Source organism: Opisthorchis viverrini (genome assembly GCF_000715545.1).
Source record: "Opisthorchis viverrini unplaced genomic scaffold opera_v5_12, whole genome shotgun sequence".
Taxonomy (NCBI): domain Eukaryota; kingdom Metazoa; phylum Platyhelminthes; class Trematoda; order Opisthorchiida; family Opisthorchiidae; genus Opisthorchis; species Opisthorchis viverrini.
Window position 1 is genome coordinate 2,361,396 of NW_008751668.1, and position 12,351 is coordinate 2,373,746.

The window sequence follows — 12,351 nt, forward strand, 5'->3', positions numbered from 1 at the left end:
AGCAGTATCTGCTAAGTTGCCGATGCTGCGTCTAGAGTTGGATTTCCGGGTTTTCAACACGGTTTGCTCTGCAGTGATACACACGAGAATAGAATCCCAAACTCCGTTAAGCGGTAGACTCGTCATCTCTCCCGAAAAGTACAATCCGTACACGATATTACGTCAGTCGGCACAGAATCAACCGCCTAACCAACGGAAATGATCACTCCGGGTGCAGATCCTGTTCAGACAAGGATCATACCAAAGCAATCACGTGCCGGTTCTTCCTATAGTCTTACATTAACTACTAATAAGGCTATTTGCATGTCCAAGCTTATCCAGGTAATCTTTTATGGCTCATAACCCCTGCATCATTCGTCTAAAGTAACAATCCATGTCATGCTCCCCAAACGAGCTGAAAGCATGTGCTCAACTGCCACCACGATGGAATACGATTGGCGAAGTACTTTTGGACAACCCGTTGTTGATATCCGAAAATCCCAACCAGAATTTTAACTACTTCTCTTCATTCTTCAGTGTTTGGTTGAGGACTATTCAAGTGCTGGACTGACTTGTTGCTGGGGCGAGATGGCCCAAGTGGTTAGAGTGCGAATTTACTGACCGGAAGCTCCGTGGTTCGAACCCGACCTCTGCCTCTCGACTTCCCCTGTCCAGGCTTGGGCAACCTGGCAGTATCCCAGCCCTCGTGCAACCTTCGGGTGGTATGTCAGTTAGGCACCGAAAGGGTGCTATAGCTGGACGGTTTTGCTGCGACCATTCCTTCCAACGGCAAGTTTCAGTATCTGGACGCCACTCTAACGTCAACGACCTTCGTTGTACGGTCAGAACGACCACTTTTGCTTATGCAGGTTACGTAGTCCTGAGTCATTTGCTGGATGTAGTTCGGTATGCTTCAATGACACAGCGATGTTTCTAATCTTACAGAATAGGACGGACCTTGCGCAGGGTGTCGCTATAAACGGAACTAAACAAGCAAACCCAGATGCCTTTGGGAAGGACAGGTTTGTATATTGAATTTAGTTGCATATGCCACTATAAATTGGTTGAAGGCTGTAGGAAATATCCCATCACCATATTAAACTAACCGTGATCGAAGGTTAGCCCTGGTTAGCAGCACGTATGTTAGCATACAGACAACACTACTCAACGTACAACACCCAACCCAGGCTCCGTAACGACGCACTGATGTCACCTTGATTGATAACGAAACGTTTGCAATTAAACTGCCCAGCTCAGCGAACAAACCGACGACCATGCTACTTCACTGGAACACCAAAACGTATCGATTCAGTCAAGTACCGAAAGCAGCCGAGTTGTTGAGGATTCTAATATAAATTCTGACCACTGCCCAGAGGATCGATCGAAACATTCTGCCTTATAAAGCGCCCAATTACCCCTTATTACGATATCAAATGAATGAGTATGGTCAGGCGACGCGACGAGAAAGCGCGATGTTTTCCGGACCAAGAAGATTGATCCAGCAAGCTAGATCGAAGATTGTTGGAAGTCCAGGATTAAGGTCACAGTAGGTTCTCTGTGCGCAAATTAAGTATAAAAGCATACTAAATTCCAAACCGCTTGGAGAATGTTCTGAGCACACGCCCTCCCGAACATGCCCAAACAGTGTTGACGCCCAGTACTGCCGGGTCCGTGCTGGAGTTCAAAGGGTAGTACGAAAAGGTTCGGGTACAGGTTTCTTGACACTGACTTGGGGGAGGTCAATCACGAGTCAGCTTAACTTGAAGCATTCAAATAGATGAGCTGAGTGTCAGCAAATCCAGTCTCCTCCTTTCTTTGTAGGAAAATCCATTGAACGTCGTGCAGCCATGAAATGCCCCAAAACACGGTTAGAATATGTTGTTTACACGACATTGTGTAAAACCCATAATTTTTATGAATGTGCCCACATACCTGACGACTTACTTTCCTGCGGCAATAGGACTGGGCTCAAGCGGACATAATTTCACTCAAAAGCAAACAAACAACATAATACGCCAATCGGCTAGCCCATATCCGTGTTGCGGTACATCTTATGAGAAGCGAATCAAATCAACCCACTCGAACAGAGACCAGTCTCCCTGGAAACTCCACAACAAAGTGCCAGCAAGGCACGACCACCTTTGCGATCGCCTCTAAACGAAGCCAAACGCACTACTACGCGACGTAGAGTATGGTACACTGTCCGAATGAAGAAAGCGAGGCAAGAGTAGCTGTTGAACGAGTACGATGGGTGTAAGGAGTTACCAATCACATAACGCGCTAAGTTTGATGCCTCTTTATGGATAGTTTCTTGAGTAGTGAGTTTTTAGGGGATATTTTTTCATGGGGATGATTCTTTTCATGGCGTCCCTAAACTAACCAGACTCCCCACTTCGCTAACAGACATTAATAGAGTAAATAACAAGACTTAATCAATCGCTTATGCACAGCGCACATTTAGATACGTGCAATTTTTATGAAACTGAAGCTAAGTTAAGAAATAGGATAACAACGTTCAATGAGCATCAACGTGTACACATGAGGGCGTGGTGTTAGACAAACAACGTTTCCTATGAACGGCGTGCTTGAGAACAAAACGTAGGGCTGCAAGGATGATGTGAATGAAGGATAAATAAGCGAGCGAAGTGGATCAGACAGCACACATGGGTAGACACACGCGGTGAAGGTTGATCAAATATGTTTTCTAGAGGAAAACTGGTGCAAAAGGGGAATCATATTGGTGGGAGATGCCTGTACAGGAGTGTTCACCCCAATTATTGACCAGGCGATTGTGTGAGGATACTACAACGGCTGGGTCTGACGCAAGACAGCGTGTTCTTTAGTGTGACCGGATCGAAATCCAAGAGCATTGAGTTGGACACAGATGGGGCCGGAGTTGTTATCCCACCAACCGTTGCTACTGCGGGCGAACTCGAATTCGACAACAAATACGGTTGTTCCGACCCACGGGTGGAAAAGGTTGACTCGAATATTCGTGATCGAATATTTGCATTGGTCATTATTGGTGAGTTCTGACAAGCGTGCATCAGAACTAGACGGGAGTGGACTGGATTGGCACCGGAAAGGAGACGATTGATGGTCTCCGAGTAAGATAGCTAGAGGTGAACCAAACAGACGAATAACGAGATTATAAAGCTCTGCTGGTGTAATCCACCGAAAGCATACTGGTTGGACAGCATTCACGTTAACCAGACGGCAAGGGAAAGTCAATTGAGGAAGCTCACAACAATCAAGACTATTCAAGAGATGCAGCTGCCCGGTAGTGAAATGGATTCTGGAAAACGATATGCATATATATATATATATAGTGGACAAAAAGGCCCCAACCTCGTGAAGACTCAAAGGGAGTAATAACATTCAGCTGTAGCACCTTTTCGGTGCCTAGCTGCCATGCCGCACGAAGGAGGCACGAGGGCTGGGATACTGCCAAGTTGCCTAAGCCTAGAAAGGGGAAGTCGAGGGGCAGAGGTCGGGTTCGAACCAAGGACCTTCCGGTCAGTAAGTTCGCGCTCTAACCACTTGGTCCATCTCACCCTAAAAGGAGTAATAAGGCTGACTTTTGATAAGCATATATGCGAATTGCTCGCGATGTGTGTTGTTTGAATAATCTGATGACCACGTGGGAGCTGGGTGTACGATGACAGGATAGGACATGCCAAAATTCTTAAAATAAGCAGCTAGAGTGAATAACAGCACGGAAATGCTGCCCATGCATGCTCCTACAGAGAACAGCTTCGTAACTATGCACGGCGTGATGACCTCCGAATTAGTCGGTCGACTCATCCTATCCTGTAAGAAGGGGATAGGCAAGTCAATTCAGGTATTAACAGGAAGTTCCAAAAAGACGGGGCTGTGCAGTAATTTGGCCTGGATTTCGGCGTCAATATACGCTGCGCACCTTTGGTGGTTTTGTTTGACGGAACGCCTGCTTGGCAGATTCAGACCGAGAACTAAACTGAACAAAATACCGTTATTACACTACGGTCACCTACTCAGGGGAGAATTTCGTACACACCTAGGTTAGTTAACCTTGGTATCGATATGGCTGGTTTGAACAATGAATTACGCTCCTGGTTGCACGACTGACGGTGTCCATCGTCATCACTATCAGATGTACAGTGGTTATAGCTGCAAGTCAAACGGTATGTAAAACCATGAAGTGCTACAAAACTTGAACTGTCATTCCAATGCACCTCCACACTAATCGACAAAGTCAAACTGTATCCCCCACAGAAGATGACCCGATCCCAATCGAGTCACCGAAGAGCGTGGACTACTCCATTTACCTTGTTTCTGGTTGCAGAGTAACAACCTGTTACTCCAACGGATCAACAAGGAATCAAGACAGTGAACCACCATGCAAATAACGGTGTGCTCGTCGAGCATCTAAGGAAATCAACCACTTAAGTCCGACGGTTGCGAAATTCTACGGAGGTCAACGCATAGGAAAAACGTGAATCAAAAAGAGAAAAAGTATTGAAGTATTACACTATGTTCAGTCGACACACAACCAAGTCCATCGACATTCTCAAGCAGAACACGAATACGCCAAGCTAGTGCGATCAAACGATGATTAAATAATGCAAGCGAAAAACCCGGGTTAAGACGTAGATGAGCAACTCGGGTGCGCTTCTGCTTGAATCAAAGAGGCCACGCTGGTTTGCGGATGACCACTAGGAATGCTTTACTCAAACAGGTGACTAGATAAAGAGCGGCCAAATGAATAAAACAAAGTAGCGCTCTGGGACTCAAGAAAAAGGCTATTGAGGCATTCGTATACGAAAACAATGATCACCATCACCATCAACAGCAGCTGGGAAAACCGCGCACTTATCGTACAGGGGCTATAGCTGCCACAGTTCCGTTCATCGATGATTTTGGGGGCGGATATCTGTGCATTTGCGTCGGTTGTTGATAAAATTGAAGGGTAAATACAGGGTTGTTAGTGAACTTCTCAATGGGGAGAGCTATTCATTGAAGGCAATAGCTTGGATGAGCGAGCGCCATTGAGGGCGCAACTGGGCCGTGTCTGACGATATCTCTAAGCACTGATGTGAACCGTCTCTTATTCCCCGTCCGGGGAGAGAAAAATGGCCAGCGCAGCTGAGTTTGCTTGTAATGGATTTAATACTTCACTGTCATGTCACTATTTAGTCTCACCTGGCTCGTTTCCATCCTTAACGCGTTTGTGCGAAAAGAACCTTTCAGAAAGTCGGTCGATTGGCATACGAAACACGTGACTAAGCCAGCGCAACTTATGCAGTATGATCAGTTCATCTGTCGTGGGTGAGTCATTTCTTCCCAATACCGTTTGATTAGCATTGCTGATCAGGTGTTACCACAACACTCGGGCATTGCTCCGAAGACATCGATGGTCAAACACTGAAAGTCTTTTGACGTCCTCAGCGCGCAATATGGAACGCACTGCAGGATTGTAAACTCGACCCTTGACGGATAAGCTGATGTCACGCCTACGCCACAGGTGACGCAGGTTCACAAAAGCTGCTCTGGCCTTTCGCGAGACCACCGGGACTGATATAGCTGACCAGGTAAACAAATTTGTCTACTACCTCAATCGGTTCATCCGCAAGAATGAGGCTAAGGTTCGAGATCACCCGATCTTGCAGCAGCACTTCACACTTTGCAGTTGTGACGCATTTGCGAAACCGCGAGGCAAAATTAGTTAGGTTATTCTAAGGTTCGGATCACCCTATCTTGCAGCAGCACTTCACACTTTGCAGTTGTGACGCATTTGCGAAACCGCGAGGCAAAATTAGTTAGGTTATTTAATATTGTTCGCATCACCACGGCGCCAGATTCAAGAAGAGCTATCTCGTCTGCGTACTCGATCACTGTGAGCGGACGCCCAGGAAGCAGTTCGACCCCACAAACAGTAGAGCCTGATAGTGAGTCTTCCATAATCGTACCAATGGCGAAGTTGAAGGTGAAAGATGACAGCCTTGCCTGAAGCCACTCTATGTGGTGAACTCAGGCGAGAGCTTCCTGTAGACCTTCACATGTCCGCGGAAATCGGCGTACAGCGCCTTAACGGAGGTCAAAAATTGATGTGGGACACCTTTGCTTCATAGACACTACGATAGTGGTGGCGGTCCACAGAGTTGAAGACAGCTTTCAGATCAAGAAACACAATCGTTGTTAGTCGCTGGAAGCAGTGTCGCCGTTTGAGAATCTGCCGGAGGATGATGTGGTCGATGCAACCTCTTTTGGGATGAAACCCAGCTTGGTTTTCACGGATCTCTCCTTCCCAGTGTTGAATAATAATAATTGCTCAGCTGTAGCACCCTTTCGGTGCCTAATTGCCATGCCACCCGAATGAAGCACGAGGGGTGGGATACTGCCAGGTTGGCCAAGCCTAGACAGGGGAAGTCGAGAGGCAGAAGTCGGGTTCGAACCACGGACCTTACGGTCAGTAAATTCGCGCTCTAACCACTTGAGCAATCTCGCCCCCAGTGTTCAGTCGAACTTCGAAAGATAAGACCAGAGAGCACATTCAATGCCACGGTGGCTTTCACACAGCGTCCGCGTGTGTGAAGCTAGGAATAACCTAAAACACTCCGTTCTGCAGACACTTTACGTTCACTTCATATCGCACTATTCGGTTGTGTTAGACGGGTCATTAGGGATTCTCTACCCTCTTGGAACGGGACTGGATACAGACCGCACGGTCCTGGTGAATCTCCACGTTTCAGCTCGGATATTTCGTACTTTATTTCTTCTTCCGATGGATGATCAAAGTTTACATTCCATTCGCCCGTATGCACTATCTCCAACGGCTGTGTTGCGGGAGGCCAGCTAAACTGTTCTTCGGTGTTCGACTCATCTTTCCAGTCGACGTTATTACGAACCATCTTTTTCACTGATCGTTTCCCCCGACACTGCTTTCCTAGGGCCAGTTGGTCAGTTGATCCAAGGCACAGCCATTTCCCATAGCAGAAGCCTTTTCCATCTCCCGGGCCTTTGGTGTCCACCAAAGCTCTCGGTCTTTCCTTAGGCTCTTTACTATTTGGCGTTTGAGGGATTATCGTGAGCCGTCGTACTCATGGCCTGTTGGTGTGGATTTCCAGGCATGAATCATGAATAGCGATCTCAATTACATCCACTGGTCTTGTAGTCGAATCAGGCAGGTTGGACAAACAGCAATAAACGCCGCTAGCATAGCTCCTTTTACAGTTTGCCATGCTTCATCTACGTTCCAACTACCAGTACAGTAGTGGTTTACTGTGGAGGGTTGTTGGGCCAGCTCAGATTGATGCTGTTCAGCTATGGTAGTTCTTCCAAGATTATGGATTGGTATGCTTCTTGCTGAGTTGCGAGGGCCTGAGGGGAAACAAGCTATCAGGCGTGCACGCGCCATGGAGTGATCGGGATCAAGTTGTGTGCACCAGAAGGAACGACAATCTTGAATTGTAGTTCTCCATCGGTGGCTGATGGCCACATGATCCAGCTGGGTCCACGGTTGAGTGGCAGCTGGTGGCCACCACGTTACGCGATGGGAATCTTTATTCTGAAAGTTCGTACTAGCCAGAAGCAGTTCACGATCAGCACACAACTAGAGGAGTCACTCTCCGTTGTCTGTGCGGCGAATATCGATTGATCGTGCTACTGACCAGTCACCAACCACAAGACTGGAACAAGGAGACGATAGGGAAAGAGGAGGGGATACGCTAAGTCAGAACAATGGGTCGAGGATACCTTGTGCCATTTGATTGGGTGGCTAGTTCCTAAATTGGGAGTCCAGGAACACTCAGTACGCAATGAACACGTTTTGCTGGGTTCAGGAAAACAGTGAAAAAACGACTGAATGATTGTTGATAGCGACTGGATTTTTCAGCATGTTGACAGAGTCCCGAAAGGTTGACCTATGTGATCCCGAGTTTTTACCGACGGGGATAGCCGAGAACACAAGTGAGGATGAATTTTTCGTGAGCCCCCTGTAGCCTATCGATCAACCTTCTTGAATCACACGGTAGCTCGAAAATGATATACGTGCAGGAGCGATAAACAATATTCAAATAGACAGAAGAGCAGGACATATTTACAGCAGGCACTGTAAGCTGCTCACTGAGCGAACAAGCGGCAGGTCGCGCAGGGGACGCGCGTGAAAAAACAAGTGAATAATGGGACGCAACAATACTCTAGAAAGACATTTTATCTGACCTTTTTCGTGATCCACTCTGGAGTCGTTGCCGAAAGAAGCGAAGATGCTTGAAGCATTACCCAAAGAGCCGTGTTGAACGCGCTTAACGTTTGTTTGGATGTTGCAGACTGGGCGACGGTTTCCTCAAGAAGATTGCGTTGAGAAGGCATTAGGGCTGCAGCTAGAAATGAGAGCTGCCAATCTGCAACGAGCAGTTCACAGGCCTAGGAAAGAAAATGAAACGATTTATTCGATAAGAGTTTACTGAACTGCAAAAACACTACTAAACTTGCGACTATCGCCTCTGAAAGGAGTTGAAGCGTTTTTACTCGGCGATGAATATCCTCCAACATGCAAGTCATCTTACGCTGCGACTGCGATCAGTGAATTCAGACGGTGCTCAACCACCCGGACAATTAGGTGAAATGGTCGTGAACGAGTCCGTGATTGCAGAAGGCATAAAGTAAACATGTGGAAAACAGAATACATAACAATTTGTCTCTCGTATCCGTAAATTGACCACCCTGTGCTATTCTGTTTGGATTGTCTAACCAATCAGATGCGCGTAACGATGCGGTGTTGAAAGGAGTTTCATAGATGGGTCAGATGATAATGACAAGGCCCAGGATTCAACATCCCAGTAGCAGACAGCGGTATAGTTACACGGTGATTCCCAACCGGAAAGAGCAAGTACAGATTCTTTTTCACGAGTATTCAGTCCTTACAGTCATGAAGAGTTGGGTTGTGTTTGTAGCACAGTGGTTTGCACCGATCGGTGAACAAAATTTAATTTTGCCAACCTTGTTTGGATTGCATCAACCCTCGGCGTGATTTTTTGGAGTCAAATGTGTGAACAGTTGCGTGCACTGAATGTTCCCACAACGTTGCACTTCCGGCAAGGTCTTTCTGTCCATCACTGCTGGACAGTGATGGTCTGTGCTCTTAATTCGATCGGATAATGTATCTAACATCAACAGCTGTGATAGTTATGCCGCATATAGCGCACGTCAAATCCTCATTTACCAAAGAGTGCTGTTTTCCGTGCCCGAATCCGAGTGGTGCACGCAGACGAGCATGAAAGAAGTTACTAAAAGTCTGGGTATTATCGGTGTGACCTGCCTTCCAAGACGGGGTCCGCGTTATTCCTACTGCTCATGGTTTGAGACGCTGCAAGATATGCCTGCCAGCCGATATCAGTGAAGTAATTGTCAGTTTTTATCCAGAGTGCCTGGATTCGTAGGCACCTGGGAATGATTGCGGTAGGTTAACGCAAGATCTCCTCCCGATCCACTTTTGTCCTTTTTTTCACAGTGAGGCTTTCAAACGAATCACGACTGTACGGCAATGAAGCACCTGTTGGACAATGATTCTGTTGAGGATGATGATTGGAATGAGTAACAAGAAACGTCAGACTGTTCAACTCGTGGGACGATTATACTAAAGTATACCGAATATCGTATCCGTGTACACAAAACCCGGCCGATTTGTTTCCTTTCTCAGCTGGCTTATCAATGCTTGTTTTGAATATCATGACGGACATGAGTGTCATGCACGCTGACGGCTTAAAAATAACTTCATGAGATCAGGGATCTCCAGTCTCCGTAGGACGCAACATCGACATGGTGACGAGGGTTGGATAGGGAGTGTGACAGAAAAATTTAACACCACTGTTCCAGTTGGATCGAACGACCATCGACCGACCAGATGAAGAGCACCACTTACAAATCGCTCCTGAGTGTTACTAACGGCCACGCCAGCACTTTTTCAGTTGTGAGCTCAGGAGGGTTTTCAGGTCCTGACCAAAACAGCAGGACTTCCAGGGACGTGTATGGACGGAGGTGTTCCGAGGTGCAGCAGGATCTGAGATATCCGGAATGGGCTGGTTTTTACCGGCATTGCTGTCAACACAGAAGGCTCCGAAACAGGGAGAGACAATTTGCTGCCTGATTGACTGTTACACAAATGTGTGTAGAATCTAGCAACCATACGGGAAAATCAAGATCAAGGAAAATGAGGCATTAAAATATACCAGGGGAGATGACTCACTAGCATCCAAAACAGGGGCGGATTCATGTTTTCCGAAACGTCTGTCACCGACTGATCGGGTGCTCCGTGGCTTGAATTGAGCTCCGATAGTTGTTGCAGACATTTCCTCAACAACATTGCAGCACGTTGGCAGCCAGAAATTGAATCACGCGTGAATGACGACGTACCAGTGTGTTGCAGGCGTTGTAACGAGCTGAAAGAATCAAGAGTAGAGTTGGAAACATTACACGATTCAGCAAAATGATGGCTTAGTCGTCAACAAGAGGGCACTGTGGATAGTCTAATCTCTGCCGTGCACGCCCCTGATGTTGAACGCAGTCAGTATTGTGCCCATGTTGGATTTGGTCCCCATCTGCGAGCCTCTGCAGGCCAATTAAAGCTTATGCTGCAGGCGCGGTAGAAATGAGAAGACTATCCAATATGTGCATCGGGGACGTACTTGTGCCGGCCGATTCCAGCATCCACATACCACTCCAGTTTACGCGTACAAATTTGACCTAGTGACTTGAAATGAAAACATCCACCTGCTAGAAAGCTAGTCACATGACACCCGGATAGCCAATCTGATTGCCGAACAACGGTAATTTATGCGATTCATTTAGTTGAAAGGTATGCACGGAACGTTCGGGTTCAATTATATCTCAAATTGGCCATCAGAACTAAGAGAACAAAGGGTTCAGTAAACAAATCACCTTTTAATATCATTTAGTACGTAAGTATATGTGCGAAAGATCAAACAGTGTCCAAGAAACTTTCGTGGAAGTGTTACATGTTACCTGCGAATTTAGTCACCAACGATCTCAATGCGCGGTTTGGGACCATTTCTACCTACCTCTCTGTCTAAAACCGTATTCACAGAAAGATCATCCTCGCATAACTGCACCCCCACTTCTTGCCGATGGTATTCATTACTCTTCTCACCGCTGATGGATGGTACCTCTTACTGACGCTATCATGGCAAGAGTTCCTCCGAACTGTTGCGCCAGTTGGTCCACTCGCCTGTGTTTTCCACCACACCCCTACCAAGTTGTTGTGCCTCGTTTTAGGGCTGATCTTTCATCCTCAAGACGGATAAACTCTATATACCATCGTAAGCTCCAAATCAAGATAGATGTCCAGTTGGTTGTCACATATTTCACTTGTAGAGGGTCCCTTGTGATGGGGATAACCCACCTTCGAAACTGATCGTTATTTAATAAAAATCGAAGTTGTAATGCAGTCAACAAAAGCAAAGTTTCACCGCCAACCAAAGGAATTCTGAGGGGTGGCCAGCCGCTTGTTAATAATTTCGAGCGATAACCAGACAGTTGTGCTTTCTGTGCCCGAGCGTTCGGTACTCCTGTTTGAAGTGCAGCGAGTTCGGCGTCGAATCCGTATCAATTGGAATGCCCCACGATCCGATAAACGAGCTATCATTGACGAGCAAGCGAATTACCGAACAACCCTCCATACATGATTGGTATAAAACGGTGGAACTGTGGTGAGAGCGGTGTTTTGGGAAAGCTCCTTCTGGCGGACACAAAAATCAATCAATTGAACAGCAGGCGAAGTAGTAAAGTAATTCAAGCCGAATCGAATACACAACAATGTTGGTGGACGACAAAGCGCGGCTACTCTTTTTTTTTGCGTCACCAAGAAACACTTCAGCACTGCTAATACTTGATGAAAACCTGCAGTACCCGTAGCAACGGGTACACACGACTCAACCGTGTGTGAAATTCCGACCCGGGAAGAGCTTCTGAGGGAGAATCCACCCGTAACCAACGAGGAATACCAGGGAAGTGTGTGGAGCGAGGGGAGGGTATGTTCTGCTTTCATCAGCATTTAACCAACTCAAAACAATAAGACGACTGCTGAGCAGTATAACTGCTTAACTATTTGTGGGACCCGATAATTGCAAACAATAAGCTTTAAATCGATTCGTGTTTACAGTACGAATTTGGTCGGCTCCTCAGAAATCCATGACTGCCCACTAACTGAATCTCGATAAAAAATCTGATAAGGTTGAGCTACTCCGGATCTGATCGCAATTTTTAATGTGCTGGCATGAAGAATTTTTAATATGCAACGGTTGGGAGAAATTTTCTAACATGTGTTTTCATCAAACCAGATGATACTCACGAGTACAGAGAGGAAATTGGCGGAGC

At 46.6% G+C, this 12,351-nt stretch overlaps 1 protein-coding gene across 1 annotated transcript in view; it reads right to left on the reverse strand.

Moving 5' to 3' along the window:
• Positions 1-2,416: 2,416 nt before the first annotated feature.
• Positions 2,417-12,351, reverse strand: part of T265_01157 (hypothetical protein) — a gene marked incomplete at both ends in the record, with an annotated part of 38,748 nt that continues 28,813 nt past the window's right edge. Inside the window, 3 exons of the mRNA XM_009165118.1 lie at positions 2,417-3,095; positions 8,179-8,382; positions 10,205-10,397. Coding sequence (XP_009163382.1) covers positions 2,754-3,095; positions 8,179-8,382; positions 10,205-10,397 — 739 coding nt within the window. The remainder of the gene's footprint in view (positions 3,096-8,178; positions 8,383-10,204; positions 10,398-12,351) is intronic.